The sequence below is a fragment of the Drosophila innubila genome, chromosome X (assembly GCF_004354385.1).
Source record: "Drosophila innubila isolate TH190305 chromosome X, UK_Dinn_1.0, whole genome shotgun sequence".
In the NCBI taxonomy this organism is placed as follows: Eukaryota; Metazoa; Arthropoda; class Insecta; order Diptera; family Drosophilidae; genus Drosophila; species Drosophila innubila.
The window spans coordinates 24,476,337-24,495,725 of record NC_047626.1 but is presented as its reverse complement, the minus strand read 5'-3'; the positions used below and the strand labels follow the sequence as shown (position 1 = coordinate 24,495,725).

Sequence of the window (19,389 nt, the reverse complement as noted above, 5' to 3'; positions counted from 1 at the left end):
ACTTCTTTCATAGCACTGAATTCGGAAACTATGGAGCGTGCCTTATATGTATGTATATCGTATCATGTTGTTGATGCTTATGGGGGGAATACCTTTGGGTTTTCATTATTTGTTTGCCTTGTTGGGTTCTTTTCGTTAGTTACTCAAATGAACAACATTCATAATTTGTTTCAAAATATGCTATGTATATATATAATATATATGTATATGTTGTATATCTATATATATATATATATATATATTTATATATATGTAGACACCGAAAACCACATGTACATTTATGTATCTGTATATAGATATATTCTATGTATAATATTTTTTGTATTTTTCACATTTTTTTTATTAATTTTTTCGAGAGTGTCTGTGTGTGTAGTGTTTCTGCGTATTTGTCTAACTCTATGTATATATAAATAAATATGGTTTAAAAATGCATTAATTTTAATGCCAAAAGTTTCGTTGTTGGATTTTGTAATATTTTTGTTACACGTATTTCCTGCATTTTGTCTATGCCTTGTTTTGAGTTTTACATAGAAAAAAAAACAAAAAAAACATACATATATTATGTAAATATATATATGGTAAATCTTATTATATACATATAATTATATGTATGTATGCATGTATGTAAGTATATATATGAAATAAGAGTCTTGAATCCCTCCAATATGTTGGTTTTTTCATAGTTTTGCATGACTTACAAATGAGTTTTTATATCATCTTCTTCTATTCTCCCTTTACGTACTACCCACGTTTTGTGGATTAAAAAAAAGTTTATTTCATAAATTTTTGTAATGTTTTCATGCTATTTATGATCATAGTTATGTTAATTTATCAACATTTATGTGGTAATTAAATTCCATTAGCTTAGCAGTTGCACACATCGAATGGGAAAAGATTACTTAATTTTGTTATTTTTTTATTATTATTATAAATTTGTTAATATTGCTTTGTTGCTTACCTACGTTTTTGTTAATTTATGTTGCCCTAAGCCAAAATGGAATCTTTTATTTTTAAAATTTTTCTTATTACCTTAACTTGCTAAATTCTTTTAAGGCGCATTTTTCACTACGAACAAAACTTAATTACACCTACTTTTAGGCGGTTCCATAACTATAGATGCTCCTCAGATTCCTGATAAATAAATAATAATAATGTTTAACACCAAAAAAACAATATCCAGATATTCAATGCAAAAAACTTTATTAATAAATACTAAAAATAATAATATTAAATATATAATAATTGTCACAAAAAATCAAAATTCACATACATAGCTCACAGCATGTTGTTGTTGTTGTCGATTATTAAAGTAATTACACATATTATTTTGAATAATATTTAAAAAAAAAAAAAACAGCTTGAGCAAAGTAAAATAAGTGTTATAGTAATAATGAAAGATCAAAACGTTTTTGCAATTGTGATGTTTAAAAATAAAAAAAATAATAATAAATTTAATTTAATAAATATCTTTAAAAATAGTAGTTAGACAATTTGATAATTTTTTTTTCGCTCTGTGTTTTTTGTGCTTCATAAAAAGGCAGTGTTGTTTTTTAATGTTGCAGTAGCATTTGTGGTTGTTGGTTTTTAATACGTAAATAAATGAACATAAGAATCAGAAACGTGCGGGAAGTATATAATAAAATCGAGTCAAAAAATAAAAGATATCTTGATTAAAAAATATGAATTAATTAATAAAATAGCTATTATTAAAATATTATTAAAACTATAACATTTTCTAGAGGCCCTGATCATTGTTTAATAAGTATATCATTAAAGTTCGATTTTAAAGGCAAAACTTAATAGTTAAAACAAGTATTGTATGTGAAAAACAAATAGTTGTGATTTGTCTTTTCATCTGTTGTTGAAGAAATATATAAAATGGTTAGCTAATGTGAATGAAATATATATAATTCTTGTTAAGCTATCACAAAATTCTACTACAATTGAACACTATTTGCTGTTTGAGAAACAAATTAATCGGCAGAAATGTTAAGTTTAAAAAAAAATGTTTTTGTTTTGAGAGAGATGAGAGCTTAAATTTAAGTGTTTATTGGGGGAAATCTCAAGCTAATCCTAAAGCATCCTTATATACAATTCTGACCAAAGATCATTTAAAAAAATAATTGATTCTTAGATGGTTCTACTATTGCAACTGGATGGTAAATTATAATTATGTAGCTTCTATACGTGTACTATTTGTCATTCGATATACTATAAGCTTTTGCTTTTTGACTGACTTTTCATTGAGGGATTCGATCTATGAACGTCTTATGCATGTTGCGATGGCTTCTACTGGCAATTGCAAGTATTGTTTATAACTTGTTAATATTATTTTATCTTTTATTTTTATTTAATCCATGACCACTTTCAATTTTTACTACTGTGGGCAAGTTTCTGTTTCTGTCTCGTGCTGCGGTATTTTCTTTGTTTCTTCGTTTTTAATATTTATTTAAATTATGAGGTACTTTAAACTTTTTGGCACAGTGAAAGTTTTTCTCTTTATTTTACTTTTCCTTTACCACTTTTACTTAATGTGTGTGTTTTGATTTTGTTCTTCTCCTTTTCTGCATTACGATATTTTAATTTGTTTATTTACGTTAATTTTCACTTTTATTTAGTTTAGTTTTTTGGTACGGCAAATATTTTTTTTTTGTTTTAAGTATTCACTTTAAGGTTAAGGACATTTATAAGTATACAAAAAAAATATGGAAACGTTATTATATATATGTATGTTTGTATATACTATGTATATTTCTTCTCATAGATCTTTTTGTTTTGTTTTGTTTTTTTCATTTTTGATTTTTGTTTTGTTTTTGCCTCATTTTGTTGAAACTACATTTACAATTTAATTCGATGTTCTTGGTTCAAAGTTTGTTAGTTGGTTTTTTATTTTTTGTTTTTGTTTTTTTGTCTCATGTGGCATGTGATTTGTGTGTGCGTTTTATTTGGTGGTAACTTGTTGCAACTTTCGGAAATGAGCAATAACAAATGAAGCTGCTTTAGGCGTATCAAAATCAGAAGTCTTTAAGTTTTATTGTTTAAATTGCACGTTTCGTTACTTGCGGCACTTTGAGAGCTCACTAATACAGCTACACTCTGAGAAGTGCCTGTGCATGTGTGTGTTCTCAAAATGCCGCTTAATTTGCCTATTGTTTTTTTTTTTTGTATTTGCTGTTAATTGGTTTAGCTTTGCTATTGTTTTTGTTTACATCGTTTTCTTTTTTAAAATTGTAAGTATTGTTAATTGTTATTATATTTTGTTGTTGCTGGAATCACAGTTAGTTTGTGTTGTTGTAGTTGTAGTTGTAATAGTTGTAGTTTTGTAAAAAAACGTATGCTTAATTATTTCTATTGTAATTAGTTATTGTTTTTCCTATTTGCTTGTATATAATTGTTTGTTTGTTTGTTGTTGTTATTGTTTATAATAAAACTATTGACGGTGGTTGCACATACATAAGTAAATATTATTTGTAACTCTAGCTTTCCTCTCCTTCAATTCTATATGTACCCCCGGTTTTTTTCCCCTCCCCTCTTCACCGTTACTTTCCCCTCCCCAAGTTAAAGTGGTTTGCCTCATTCTGTTTGCTTTGCTGATTTTTGATTTGATTTGTTTTGATTTATAAATAATAATAATATTAATAATAAAAATTAGTTATCTTTTGTATTGTTTTGTTGTCTGTTTGCTTTTAGCTAGCACATACGGTTAAAACATAATTACAGTTAGTTACATAAGTATTTGTATGTATTGTTCACAATGTAAGTTGATTTAGTTTAGTTTACATTTGTCTCTTGCCTCTGTGGTTTTCCTTATATTTTTGATTTTCGTTTCCCTTTTTGTATGTATTCTGTATGCAAGTGTGTGTGTTTAAATAATTATTGCTAAAAAAAAATTCTTTTAGCTATATTGGTTGCTAATTGTCAGCATTTTCGTTTAACGAAATAAATGTAGAATTATTTGTATTATTTGTAATATTATTCATCTATTGTGTAAACGGCAGATTACGGTACTTTGTGATTTCTTTCTCAATTCTTCTCCTTTCAATAAAAAAGAACAGACTATTTTTATATTGCAGTTTGTAGTTTGTTTGCTTGTGTTTTTGCCTCGCAGCTGCCAGAACCAATGCAATTCAAAAAACTTTCATTTAACCATACAATAATTGAAATAAAAAAGGATTTGTCTACTAATTACAATGCTTTAGCTTTAAATCTTAAACACATTAATACCCGTGCTAATAGTTGCCAATGTTTGTTTCTAACTTTTCATTAATAGTTTTCTTTTTTTTTTGGTTTTACAAATTATTAAAAGAAATATTTTTTTTAAACCCTGCTAAAACACTTTGCTCTATGGCTGGCTCTTAGTGCTGACTGTACCTCAGCACCTTTCGTCCCGCTCACAACTCAAAAAATTCGATAAAAAAAAAAATTAATATTTACACAATTGAGTGTTGCTCACATTGTAAATCCTAATAATAAAGTTAGTAATAATAGATCTATACATAAATTTCCATATGTTTCCTGTAATTTATGCCTCTTGGGTGTTTTGCTTTTTTCTTGTGTAGTGTTGTGTAGTCTAGTGTTGTGTAGTTTATGTATATGTGTGTGTATGGTTATTTGAGGTTATTGGCTTATCTGCGTAGGAGCCGTCTCCTACGCGCCTCATCTCAGCGCGGCGCATTGTGAATGTGTGTGGTCAAATGCTTGGAGAGATAGTCCGCCCTTGCGAAGCACTTGCCACACGACTCGCAGTGGTATGGCCGTTCACCGGTGTGGATCCTCAGATGGCGTGTCAGATCCGATTTGCCACCAAAGGCCCGTCCGCAGAACAGACAGACGAACGGACGTTCTCCGGTGTGTTTGCGCACATGCAACTTGAGGTTCTCCTTGGAGCGCACGCATTTGCCGCAAAAGGGACAAGCGAAGCGTGAGGTGGCGGGTCTACGAAGAAAGTTGCGTTTAGATATTTAAATGAAAATTCAATTTTAAAGTATTTAAATAATTCATTAGAACAACTTTGGCTCAGACATAGTTGTTTTTTTTTTTATGTTTGTATGTCAACAATTGAAAGCAGAAGAGACTTGAAATATTATGAACTAGTTCACATAATTGCAAAAAGTTGCGAAACAAATATATTTTATTTTTTGTCTACTAATTCCAACTTACATTTTACAGTTTTGAATTATGTAAAACTTGTTTGTTTGATTCAATCATTAAGTGATTGCTTAGTGATTCAGTTGAACTGATTAATTTTATAGAAATTGAATTACGAGTGCATTGAGCTACAAGGAACTAGCTTGCTTTATCGAACAGTAGACTTCTCTGCCAATTGCTTTACATATTCATATCGAATATTGAACCAGTTCATTGAACCACTTACCGCTTGTCACGCTGTCGCTCAGCGGCATCGACACGCAAGAAATTGAGTATGGAAGCCTCCTGCGGATTGAGGCCGAGGAACTGCTCGTTGGGTATGCGCTCTGCGTTAATCAGCGATGTGAGAGAGCTGAGTGAACTGATGCCGCCACCGGAGTTGGCAGTGCTTGCGTTGCCGGTGCTGGCACTCGAGTTGCAACCGGCTGCCGCAGCGGCTGCCGCAGCAGCTGCCGCAGCCGATGATGAGCCTGCCGCAGCGCTGGCCATTGGCAGTGAGATATGCCCCAAATGCGGTGGCAACTGTTGTTGCTGTCCCTGTTGTTGCGATTGCTGCGACTGCTGCTGTTGTGGATGGTGATGATGATGGTGTTGTTGCTGTTGATGTTGGTGTTGTTGTTGGTGGTGTTGATGGTGATGATAGGAGGGATCCGTTTCCAAGTGGTGTGCGCTGTTCAACAGGCGTGACTGCAACATACACAGAAATGTGACATAGATCAAGGAGTACTCTTAAAAAAAGCTTAAAGACTCCAAAGTCATTGAAAGTACAATTTCCCACCCGTAGTGGCGCTATTTTTAAGAACTATTTAATAGTAATAGTCAAAATTTTAGTCTAGTTGAATTTTTATATAGAACTTTATAAATTAATAAATTTTTCGGCGAAAGAGGTTAAGTTTTCTGAAGCTGAAAAAATAGTATATACAATAGATTTCAATCTATTTTTCACCCATGGAGATGAATATTCCAAGATTATCTATAGGAAATAATTTTAAAAAAAAAAGCAGACTACTGGATACACTAAGCTCAGTAGGTTGGTCTCTCAACTAAGCTAAATATAAGTATAAATATAAAATTCTGCTCAGAACTTTTTAAAATATATAAGGAGTTTAAAAAAATCGTAAGCTAAATTAAAAAAATGTTTTATTTGCCAAAGATAAGGCAACAATAACCGTATCCTTTATTACAAATTCATTCAATTACAAGACAGAAGCAAATCCAAACTTTAGCCATAAGCACATTGTATGATTTTTGTTTTATCTCATTTACATAAAAGAATCCTCATACTGAACTATGAGGTTTGGTCTATTTTTTAATGTTCCATCCATGTGTTGTTAAGGTACATTTTATGTTGTACAGGTTCTACACTTAATAAATAAATAAAAAAAAAAAAAAAAAAATCTCATTTACATCAAACATTTTGTTGTTTGGTTTCTCCATGCAAGTAACTTGAGTTTAGATAAGCCAAGGATGCTGAAGACACTCGGCAGCTGTCGGTCGATTGGCCGGATCCAATTCCAGCATGTATTCTAGAAATGCAGCAAAATCCTGTGCATCGGTCAAAGACCAGGAGTAGCGATTTAGTAGCACATTCAATATGCTATTGGAATGTATTTTGTCAATGTAAAGCAGCTTTCCGAACTCGTCAAACATTTTTGAAGATTTCCTGCCCCTCGATATTAAACGATGCGGTATTGGACTCAAAAGCTCAATTATGGCAGCTAAGTGAAGCATATCCCGGATGTTACAATCGTCATGTTTCACATTAAACAGATATTCTCCTGTGGCCAGCTCGAAGATCACGCAAGCAGCACTCCAGATGTCCGCGGATGTGTCATAGCCAGCTTTCAGAATAGCCTCCGGGGAACGATAGGAAGGCGTTTGTATTTCCGTGCTAATGTGGTTGTGCTCATAACAAGCATTCCCCAAGTCGGCAATTTTGATGCGCACATTATCAAGAGAATCGTTGCCATTAATATACAATATATTCTCCGGCTTGATGTCCGTGTGAATTATGTTACAGAAGTGCAGATAGTCTAAGCCCTGCAGCAATTGGCGTGTAATGTTCTTGACTATCGCCAGAGGTAGACTATTATGGGTTGAGTCATTAATGAGATCCAACACGGTTCCCTCCATTGCCTCAAGTACGGCGCAAGATATTATACCATCTAAGCATCGAAAGTTAACATCTTCAAAAACCTGAATAATCCTGACCCGTCTTGGATCTGTGGGATGGGCGGTATGTGCTGCGCGTAACAATATCGTTTCAGTCGATACCATGTCGACGTCATAACCCTGATCTTTGGGTATCTTAATAGCAACATACCGCCTCACTTGTAAATCCCAGCAAAGAAATACTTTTGACATTAAGCCATTGCAAAGTAATTCCAGTATAAAATAACGTTCTGAAAGGTTATTATTGAAGTACCGAATCTTATTAGTTCTCATTCTATTGAAGTACCGAATCTTATTAGTTCTCATTCTATTTAACATACCCTGAATCAATTCACCCCGATTGGTTTTTAAGGTTCGCAGACATTCAGATATTTTCATATGCGTCTCAGAATCATAAGAGTTTTCCATTGCAAATACAGCAAAATCGCCTATGTCCTGCTGATCCATTACTTATCGTGTTTTGAATCTGTGGAATTACAATCTTATTTTTTGTGCTATATTGGTGACCTAATAAATGTCGTCAATACAGTCTTCAACAGCTTTTCCCTAAGGTTGCTGAATTTAAGTAACAGTTAGACGAAAAGATTGTTACCTACGTGCTCGTGATGGAATTGAAATCAGTGTTCTTCAAAATAGTACACACACAAATGTTTTGTATGATTTGTGCTCAAAAGTCACTCCTCGAACCAAATACATATGTCATATGACTTTTCGCAATTTGACGTTTCACAGTAAATGTTAAACAAGATGGATTTGCAATTAGGTAAATTGTTCAACACTGTTGCCACCTTTTCAGTAATCTTTTTTGACAGTTGGAAAGAAAACTTCAGGTTTGCTATCTCGTTCTAGCGCGTCTATCTTTCGGTGACAAGTCTCCTTATCAGTGTTGCCATATTAGCAATTTCTTTGCAACATTTAGCCCTTTTTTATTGCAAAACCTAGAAAATGGTATTAGCTAGAAATCTAACAATTTTAAAAAATGATTTAGCTACTGCCATTTTTTCTTTTATTGCTAGATTTTAAAATTTTATAATCACACTTGGTGGAAAAATTAATGAAGTGCTAAAATAAAACATTTTGTCAAATGGAAGAACTTTTTCGACAGCACATAGTTTTGGGCAGAGGTCTTTTTGAGTTACAATGATGTCGGATTTCAGAACCCGAAAAATATACATATATATTCTCAAGGATGTCAAATTATCATTGTTGTTGAAATAAAATAAGCTTATGTTTAATTTACGCATTAGTCTAAGGCCTAAATCTTAGTAAAAAAATTACCCATATATTTTTTAGCCCACAATATTCTGGCAGCACTGCTCCTTATTAAATACAAGACAAGTTGTTATGACAACGCTGCCAATACAAAATATAAAAACATGAAAAATCACATCGCCTTAAGGTGCCCACACACGACACGCAACAAAGTGGCAGCTGTATCATTAATTTTTTTTTTTTATCGATATTTGCCAATATCAGTACAAGTTTAGGGCAAACTATCATCTCTATACCAAAAGTCCGCGACAATATGGATGAGCGAAGGTCACAATTACTGCAATTAATGCAATTCTACTCAAATTGATAAAATAATGAAAATAATGTAAAAAGAATAAACATTGTGTGAGCCCATAAATTCCGTTTGTTTTTACACTTTTTTCTACAATTTTTAAAGTTTTTTTGGCCTGTTCTTCCAGTCAAAAATGGCTTATTTTTTTTAAGTTGGCAGCATTGTCTGTGTAAAAGCGTTTGCAACTTTTTCAAAACCTTTTGTGATTACAATCTAAACAATTTGAAATCTTTACACATGTATAAATTATGCAATTGCCATCGACTTGATGGCAATTCTTGACATCTCTGATAGGGTGGGTAGTAGGGTGAGTATGTTAAGTTACTTACCCGCTTGTTTGTACTATGTATGCCGTCCGAGCTGCTAATATTCGGCTCCGTGGCGCTGGTGGAGGCCGATGCCGATGAGTTGTTGTCATTGTAGAGCAATGTGATGCCAGCGGAATCGATGGTGTTGTCCTGTTCATGCTCCTCGCTGCCGGCGTCCTGTTGTCCGGCTGTGTCGTCGCCCTCGCGCTTTACATTAATGCGAAGATCCTCGCCCTCATCGGCGAGCATCGGTTCCTGCGAACTGGTGACCACATCCTGCTCCAGTTGAGCAGAGATTGCAGCTGATGAGCTGCCACTGACAAGACGAGCATTCGACACTCCCCCGGCCCCAATGTTGACGCCGACGCCAACGCCAACGCCAGCGCCGACACCGACGCCGACGCCAATGCTCTTCTTGCCGTGAAGTCGCTCGAGGGCGTGATTGAGGCGATGCTTCTTGAAGCTCTTGAGATAGCGAAATTGCATGCCGCAGACATCGCAGGTGAAGAGTTTGTCCGCGGGGAGGCGAGCACGATGATTCTGCTCCTTGTGCTTGGCATACGCGCTGCGATAGCGATAGGATTGTCCACATTGTTCGCAGATGAAGGGCTTCTCCTCGCCGGGACCAATGTGTGGATGCTGCAGAGCAGCATGCTGTTCCAATAGCCAGACATTGGGAAAGTGCGCATTGCAGACGACACAACGTGTCTCCTCCTCAATCGGTTCGCTGAACAGTGAGGAGCATGTGTCCGATGGACTCTTCAGCATTTGGCTTAATTGCTGATGCTGGGTCAGCAGGGCGCCACTTGGTGGCGGCGTCGATGAGGTAGACGACGAGGAGCTCTTCTCCTTGCAGCTTGACGAGGTGTCCGTGCAACTAACCGGAGTGGCAGCTCCGGATAGCAACAGCTGAGTATATTGACGCAATCCGCTGGCATCCACAATGACACCAGATCCAACTCCAACTCCTCCTGCTGTAGTTGCAACTGCTCCTGTTCCTGTTCCTGTTCCTGCTCCTACTCCTACTCCTGTTCCAGTTACCGGCGTGCTGTTGCTTGTGGCACGACGACGCTGCTGGGCGAGCAACTGTTCGAGCGATTCCTTATAAAGTAGAGCACTGCTATTCGGTGTGACCACACTGCGTTCATTGGCCAACTCCACAATGGTTACATCATCGCTATCGTTGGTATTGCGTTTCCCCTCCATCTGCGACTCCAGCTGCGATTCACTTGAGATTGTGGACGAGCTCGCCATTTGTTGGGGCGATGGGGCGCCAACGGATTTGCTCGATTTGGTGGATTGCGCAAAGAAGGTTGTGGGCGTGGCATAGCGTAAATTGAAGGCGGCATGAGGCAGCTGCGGTTGTTGTTGTTGTTGTGTCGTTTGTTGTTGTTGTTGTTGTGCGGCTTGTTGTTGCTGTGCTTTGTACTGTGCATCGCTGGAACGGTTCGTTGTGGACTGCTGTGGTTGCGACTGCGCCTGCTTGGCTGCCCCATAGCCACCACCCGCACCACTGGCCTGATAGTCCTTGGTTAACAGATCGCTGAGTGTTGTAAAACGGTGGGAAAAATCCTTTGGAGCACTCAACAATCCACGTGTTCTGTAAACAAATCAAAATCATTTTATACTTTTTATATAGAGTATTTTATTGTTACGTTACAAAATCTGGTTTTTTAAAATTCTTTTTTTTTTTGAATTTTTAAGAAAACCTGCAGTAAACCTTAGTCTTAATTTGCAATCAATTTTTTGTAGTCCTTATCAAAGTCGTTATACCAGTTCGAATCAACAAGTTCGTGACTTTTTGAATTTTTCGCCTTTGATCCGAAAGGGCAACACTGCTCCTGTCAACAAACATCTTTTAAATTGTAGTTTAAATTGTATTTTATGCTCTTTTTTTTCAATTTTAAAAATATATATATATTTTTTTATATGTTTTCTATATCTTTTTGTATGGTTTGACGAGCACTGAAAATTGCCGTGCCTTAAAATAACTAGGATCTAGTCTTATTTCTACATAAAAGTTCAATTTAGATTACAAGTATTTGTTTTTTGACTTACCGCAATGCCTCCTCGGCCAGCCAGGTCTGGTGGTGCAGCAGGCTCAATATTCTGGACGGATCAATGTCGAAGAGGCTCAAACCGAGCGGCGTAAAGGGAAATGCGAAAGGTGTTGGACAACGACTGGCGGCCATTGCGCTCATCGGGGAGCCAAAGTTCCGCAAGAGCTGAGGATTCAAATCGTTTTGAAGTATAAATAATATTATATATTAGTGTGGGCGTGGCAAATCATGCAAAAATCATTTAATTGCGGATGGGGGCTCAGAGAGTCGAAGGAGTCGGAGACGGGGTTATTTAAATTCTATCTCGTTTTCAACTATTTCTTGACTTGCTGCTACATAAGTTCTAAAGAGGCTAATTGCTGCATAGAGAAGGGACATGGAGTGTTTCTGGTGTGTGCTCTAAGTAAGGGGAATTATTCAAGGTCACAAATGATAACAAAATATATGAGAACAGAGATCTGATCAGAGAGCATGCAGTGCGCTATTTACAATTTCTAAACATAAGCAATAATAAAGCTTTTTTTTTTTTACTTATACACGTAATTTACATCTATATACAAAACTACTCAAAACGACATTATACTTAGTACAGCTTTGATGCCCTGTGGAGAAAACCGAGCAGTATTACTTACGGTATGCGTTGCCAGCTTCTTGCGAATCTATATAGAGACTTCACTTACAAAAAATCGCAGAAAATACTTGAACACGTCAACAGCACAAAGAACACAGAAGAAAACTTGTCGCATAGAAAATCAAAGATTCCTAACATCAAAAAGTCTTACAAGAATTAAGAATTAGGATGCCGAAGACTCATTTCTTCCCAACAGCTTATAGAAATAAAAATTAATTTGGAATTGTTCCGATATAATACAAAATATTGCAGAAATGCATTAAAATTGTCGCTGTAATTAAAGAAGAATTCGCTTCTAAAAAATATGTAAGCAAAATAGGGAAACAAACCGAAAAATATCGGTTCCGGTATGCCCGAAACAACTATTTTGGTAAAATGTTTTTTTTTTTAATATCTTCAATCTTGAAATGAAACCGTTAGTTTTGGTTATCGGCTTCTGTACCGGTTCCGGTATTATTCCCTGGTAAAAATAATAAATTTCAATATAATTACATCGAGAACTCGCTTAGAGTTAATAATTCAAGTAATTAATCATTTTGTTCTGTAAACAACTCAATTTCTTGAAATTTCAGTCTGTTCAGAATTCCATAATAAGGAGATAGATTTGTAATTTCATGCCCCCAAAAATTACGATATAACTGATGACTGATTGATTTTACAGAGGAGTTCAAAAGAGACATATTGACATATTTGGTACGTTTGTATATTTGGAGCACCCCTGATTGAAAGCTTTAATCAAAAATAACAAAAACTCGCGACGATTATTTTCAATAGTTTTATTTATATAGAATTTACTTTCCTTTCTTTTTCATCTTGTTTTGGTTTTTCTGTTTCATTCTTTTCTCTTTTTTTATTTTGTTTATATGTTGTTAGTTTGTGTTTGTATTTGTATTGTTCATTTTCTTTTCTTATCATTTCATTATCTTTTCTTGTTATTCTCGCTCATAATCTTTTTTCTTGGTTTTTGTTTGTCTCTTATAAAGGGCTACACTGTCATCAACTAGAAATTGCGGTGTCTATGCATGTCTATATAGCTGGCTATATGCATTGACCGTATATCATATATCATCATCGTTATCATCATTATCATTTTCATCGTCTTCTATGTATGTTGTAGGTCTATTCCTTAGGTTTACCGTGTTTACTTTAGTCTGTATTTAGCCTTTATATTGTTGTTCAAGTTATTTGCTGTTGTATTTGTGGTTGTTGTTGCTTTTTTCTTTTGTTTCAACTTTTAAAAATGTACTTTGGGGTCTTAGCCTTTTTCTACCGTGTGCTATGAATATTACGATATTTGCAAACCAATAAATCTCTTTTTTGTTTAGGGTCTCTCTGTTTTATGTGTGTGTGGGTGTGTGTGTGGGTGTGTGTGTGCTTAGGTTTCTTCTCTTTTTTTTTTATAAACTATGATATGCCTTGCTTTGCTTAAATATTTTGTTTATAAACTCTTTAGCTTTTCATTTTATAATTTTATATAAATTTTCTTGGGGATTTTTGCCTAAAATATGTTTAATTACCATTTTTGTTGTTGTTGCTTGTGTGTGTGTGTGTGTGTGTGTGTGTGTGTGTCTGTGTGAGGGTGTGTGTGTATCAGTTATCGAAATATTCTCTGCTAAAATATTTGTATTGTTGCGTCTATTTGTTGGTGCCTGATATAAGCTGCTCTTCATTATTTATTTATTCATTAATCATTATTCATTACGAGTAATCGTACTTGACTTGTATTCATTATTCAGCATTGGGTACAACTCGAAAATGAGTTGACTATAAGTGTTGCTCAGTGCTTTTTAGTTGGTTTTCATTTTTTTGTCGGTTTTCTTTTCATTTTTTTAAATATTATTTTTCTCACTTTTTGGATTTTGGTATTTGACTACAAAAAAAATATATATATCTATATATACATAGGTATATAATATATATATAAAGAATTTTTTAACCTTCCTTTTAAATGTATTGGATTTGGTTTAACGGTTTTCATTTATTAAATCAAGCTCTTCGATTGGCGTAGTATATAAATATAAACCAGCTGTAATCGATCGTCGATAAACGATAGTCGTTATACAAAATTAACTAATTGATAAGTTTATACAATTTTCAAATCGCTTACGCTGCAATATTGCCAATTGCAGGCGAAATGACAATGAAAGTGTTTTTTTATCCAGTGAAATGTTATTTATATGTTTGTGAGTTTATGTGGATTTGTGGAGTGTGTTAAAAATGAATGAAACATGCTTTAGATAAATGAGGTTTTTTTTTTTGCTTTATATCGATTTATTTGCGAAAAATATATATGCTTCAAATATATATGTATATATTTACTTAAATTGAGTGAAAAAAAACTAAAGTTTATGAAATGGAACTTAAATTGCAATTAATTAATTAAAATTATTTAGATAAATGTGAATTAAATTAAAGATTATTTTTTGTTTTGCTGAATAAATAATTTTTATAGGTTGTGGAACGCTTACAAAATAATATCAATAATTCCTACGAATATATATATATATATAAATGTATATATATATGCATGTTTACAGTATATGTATGCGTGTCTGTATGTTATAATAATAAAGACAAACACAACTTAACTTAAGAAATTATCAAATTGAATTTAGTCTCACGCTTCACGCTTTTTTATGTTTTTAATTTTAATTTATATTTTTTTAATTAGTTTAGCTGCTGCTATTAATGTATGCTCATGTGGATGTGTGTGTGTGTGTGTAACTGCTCACTTATGTTTAAATGTTGTTCTTGCTGTCCTGCTTTATAGTTAGTTAATCATAATTTATAAGTATGAATGTAAGTATGTCTATATTGTTAGGAACATATTGACGTAATTATAACGTATTGCAGCTATTTTGTTGTTGTTTTCATTTATTTACTTGATATTTACTTGTTTGCTTTCTGTCACGAACTTCCATCAACAGCTCAGAAGCATTTGAATTCGAATTAATATCCGACTCAATAAATGTATACTCGTAGATATTTAGCTCAACCTCAAATCTATTGGCAAGTGAAGGCAGCCTCTTTATAAGGAAGTTTCCAAAAAATTCTATCCTCATTATATCGACAAAAAATCATATCATATTTGTTCGAGAGCCTCAAAAATAAACTAATATTCTGCTTCTTTTGCTTGAGCTGCTTCAGAAGTCTATATAGTATGTATATATATATATATATATATAAATATATATATATACATATATAAATATGTATGTGTGTATGTGTCCGTTTCATATGATGTATCAATCAAATCGAATTACAATACAAAAAAAATCATATGAAAAAAACTATGTTGTTACTAAAAACAAGCAAAAATTAAAATGAGCCTCATAGGAAACTTATAATTTCAACCGTAGTTAACTAAAACTATTATTTAGCTATTTAATTTATTATAACCATAATAATATTATTTAATGTTTGTTGAATCTGCTCAACTTCTGTCTGCTTTTAGTTACTTTTTGTTTATTTATGTATTACTCTCTTTTTTGGATGTGGCAAAATTTGCTAAATTAAATTTAAGCGCAATGGAAATGAAACTTAATTAATGTTTTTAAAAAACATATTTTTAATGGTAAAACACATAAAAACTAATTAATCAACTATTGTATGGTATGTGTGTATCTATGAGTGAGTGTGTGTGTATGTATGTGACTAACTGCCACAGCATAAATAATAACATTGCCTTTTAAACAAATTGAACTAAAGGACAACAAAGAGTTTACTTTAATTTAGTTATTATTTGATATTTTTTTAGCAAAATTGTTTTTGCATTTCGTTTTGGTTTTTTTGGGAAGGTTAAAAAGTTTTTGCTGATTTTATTTTTTAGTTTTATTTTTACGCTTATTCAAAAGTTTTCTTCGCTTTCTTAATTTTTATAAAGTATTTTTTTGAGTGTGTGTGTTTCTTTTTTTTTTTTAGCAACTTTTTTGTTTTTGGTTGTAATATGTACTTGTATTTGTTGTTATTGTTGTGGCTGTGAAAATATTTGAGCTCTATAAACTAATATGTTTTTCAATAATAATAATTATATTTTTCTGGTATTTTTTTTAATTTTTTTGTTTGTAGTATTTTTTTTGTGTGGATATGCAAAACTACTTTGTTGTTTGTTCTTCTACTTTTTGTTCTTGTTATTGATTTGGTTGTGAAATTTGTTTTGTTTTATAACTAATGTCATTCTTTTTGTTCTTAATTCGCTTTCTCGTTTTTTTTTTTTTCATTTGCTTAAGAGTAAAATTTTGTTTGCCTGGTTTTTTAGTTTTTGTTTTTTTTAGAAACTTTACTTTAAGTTACACTCCTTGTTCTCAACTGCCTACAAATGCTGTTTGTGTGTGTGAGTGTGTGTATATAGTATGTATGTATATTTTATTATATGTATATATATTAATGTATATATATATATATATATATATATATATATATATATATATGTATATGATTCAATGCCTCCATTGCTCACTAAAAAAATAACTATCAAAAAAACTGCTGACTTCGGTTATTCATTTTTTCCTTTGCTTTATCGCTGTTTTTTTTTTTTGCTTTTTGCTTTTGTTTTTACATTTGTTTTTGCATTTTTATAAAATATTACTTCAGTATGTATAATGTATATATGTATTGTATATATATAAGTTTATATATATATGTATATATATTTGTTTTTTGTTGTTTTTTGTTTTCTTTTTTGTTAAAGGGGAGTAGGCACTACAGTGTTGTTTTTTTTCTTTCTTTCTTTCATTCTGTTACTTCTTTTTGTTATCTTTTTTTGCTTGTCTTATGGATTACGTTTTTTTGTTATTTACCAAAAAATTTAAGAATCGATTTGCTTAAAATAAGCCTAAAAGCCTTATTTGTTGCTTGTCATTATAAGTATATGTATTTATTAACAACTCACTTAATTTCTTATTTTCTCAGCCTAAATATGTGTTTCTTGTGTGTGTATGTGTGTGTTATTTTTTGAGCGAGTGTCAAAAAAAAGTGTTTTAGAAACTGCCAAGCATTAAGTTGATCAAATGTATCTCAAATGTATCTCTAGCATTTGTTATTGCATCTGTAATTTAGCTTGTATCTTTGTATATAATTGTAACTCAGTTTAGCGTATCAAAAGGTTCTTTTTGTTTGTTTTTTGTTGCAGTATGTATATAGTTGGAAATGTACAATTACTCGTATGTGTTAGGCATTTAAAAATTGGTTCTATGTTGCATTCAGTTGTTTTGTTTTCTTGGTAATTAAATAGTTTACATTGTTGTTGAAGTGGAAATTGATATTTTTATATTCAGTATCGTCTAATCGATTCCAGATACATGCTAACTATTTATATATATAAATGTATATATAGTATTTACAGGCATTCCCATTATATGTATATGTCCGTGAGTGGTTCCATTGTTTGCGTCGAGTAACCTTTCAGCTTGTTAAGCTGCATGCCAGTGTTGTAAAATGGAAAAACCAAGTTCTATTGCTTTCGTCAAGTTTTATGTACAGTTGTGTCTAGTGTGTAGCTCGCAATTTGGAACTAGTTCTATTTACTAAAGTAACGAGAGTCAACTACAGTGAAAAAGAACGTGTTCTATTTGTAATACAAATTGCATTATGTTTGTCTCCATCAGGGGTGCCACAGATAACGAAAAGGAACGAAAATCTCCCCAAACTCCATACATTTTTGGGAGATATTCGGTTGGTTACAATTTCTGTGGCACCCCTGTATTTGTTTCATTATTTTGGTTTTTGGTATTTTTTTTGTTTTTTCTTTTCGTCTATTTACAGTTTGTCTCGAATTGTTAGCTTGGCACTCAAACATATATTTAGTTATTGGGTTCTCATTAATATTTCATAGTAAATCATAATGTTTGTTATGTTACGTTATGTTGTTACGCCGATGAAACCAATTTCTGTTTTTATTGCGTTTCACTGTTTAACTATTTATCGGTATATCGGTTATCGGTTTATCTGTTATCGGTTAAGCTGTTCACAGATTGTGTTAACGGATTTTGTTTTTGTTTTTTTTATCAGTTAATCGGCTAAGTTCCTACAAGTTTCGCTTATACAAAAGTAAGGAACGAACTCAAAAAGGCGTTATTTGTTATTTATTATTTATTTTGGTTTTTGTTGTTGTTCTTGTTAAAGAAAAAGATTTGCACATTTGGAATAAACAAACAAACAATTGTATATTTAACTGCTAAGTACTCTGATGCCATTAAAAATGCATTAACAATTAGTTATAAAAGTGAAAAATAAAAAACCAACACAATTACAATATTAGGATATAAAAACTGATTTCACATTTTATGGTATGCTATGGTCGCTATAAGGTTGCTTCTTGTTCAACTTCTTGTACGTATTGTATTGTATTGTATGTTTAGTCTTAAAGTATTTGTATTGTAGGTGATTATACTTGTTTTATTTTTTCTGGTATGTGATCATGTAAATGAAGGCATTCTGTCAACAGGGTACATTTGTGATATTTATTTTTTGTTCTTTGTTTGGTTGTTTCAAATGTTTTATACCCTTGCAGTGGTATGATCATTATCTTAAATCTAGATAATTAATTCTTCATTGGACTGATTTTGTAAAAACTTAAAGCAATCGGAAAACTGCGCATATACCTACATACATATGTATTCGGCAGAATCTATCGATAAACAACTGCAAGAGTATTCATCGGCTTCGCCGATGTGATCAATTGGTTGTTCTACTATCATAACTGTATTATGATATGCTACAGTTGTTGCGTCTGTTTGAGAACAGTGTAGTGTTGGGTAATTGTCGAGAATTGTAATATTATGCGAACTAGTTCCAGTTAGTTAGTTGGCTTTAAAAGCTAGTCGGTGAACTAGTTTATTTGAACTATGTACGTGATATTGAATCAATTGTGATATGTGAATACGAATTTATACTCGATTCGCAGCTGTGAGTGTGTATCTATGTATGTATATGTTCGGTTTATTGTCTTACAAAATTTGTCTATTGACCTGCATGGAACTAGTTCGGTTCATCAAACATACACTGCACACTTGAACTGCAGCATATTTCATAGAAAATTAACAAAAGGTCGAACTAATATATAAATAAATATGAAATGAATTGAATTGGTTGTTGTTGGTTTTTTAAATTACGCTACGACTGTAAAGAAGGCATTTGGTTGGGATTGAATTAGGTATTTAAGATAAGTATTTGTTTAACAGCTTTTTTTATATCAATTACTTAGTATCATTAGGTTTATTTTGAACTATTTTTTAATTTGTTTGCTTGCATCTCCAATCTTCATCTTATTCTTGTTCATCTTAATATTATTATATAAAAAAAAGTTGCAATAATAAATAAGAAAATTGTGTATAATTATTAAGGTTTCGCATACTTAAGAGTTTATTTGTTTTTCTTTTTCATATTTAATTTGTTATGGTTTGATTGTGTAAATAAGTTGCTTGTATTATAAGTAGGTATGCGGTTTCTTATTAGTTGTTTATCATTCTTTTTCTTCATATTTCATTTCTTCATTTGTTGCCTATT

General features: G+C 32.5%; 1 protein-coding gene across 1 annotated transcript in view; it reads right to left on the bottom strand.

Moving 5' to 3' along the window:
- Positions 1–3,520: 3,520 nt before the first annotated feature.
- LOC117794205 (sex determination protein fruitless) overlaps positions 3,521–19,389 on the bottom strand; it is a 175,586-nt gene continuing 159,717 nt past the window's right edge. The window contains exons 7-10 of the mRNA XM_034634750.1: positions 11,251–11,417; positions 9,214–10,792; positions 5,375–5,835; positions 3,521–4,935 (exon numbers count right to left, since the gene is read on the bottom strand). Coding sequence (XP_034490641.1) covers positions 4,662–4,935; positions 5,375–5,835; positions 9,214–10,792; positions 11,251–11,417 — 2,481 coding nt within the window. The 3' untranslated portion in view covers positions 3,521–4,661. The remainder of the gene's footprint in view (positions 4,936–5,374; positions 5,836–9,213; positions 10,793–11,250; positions 11,418–19,389) is intronic.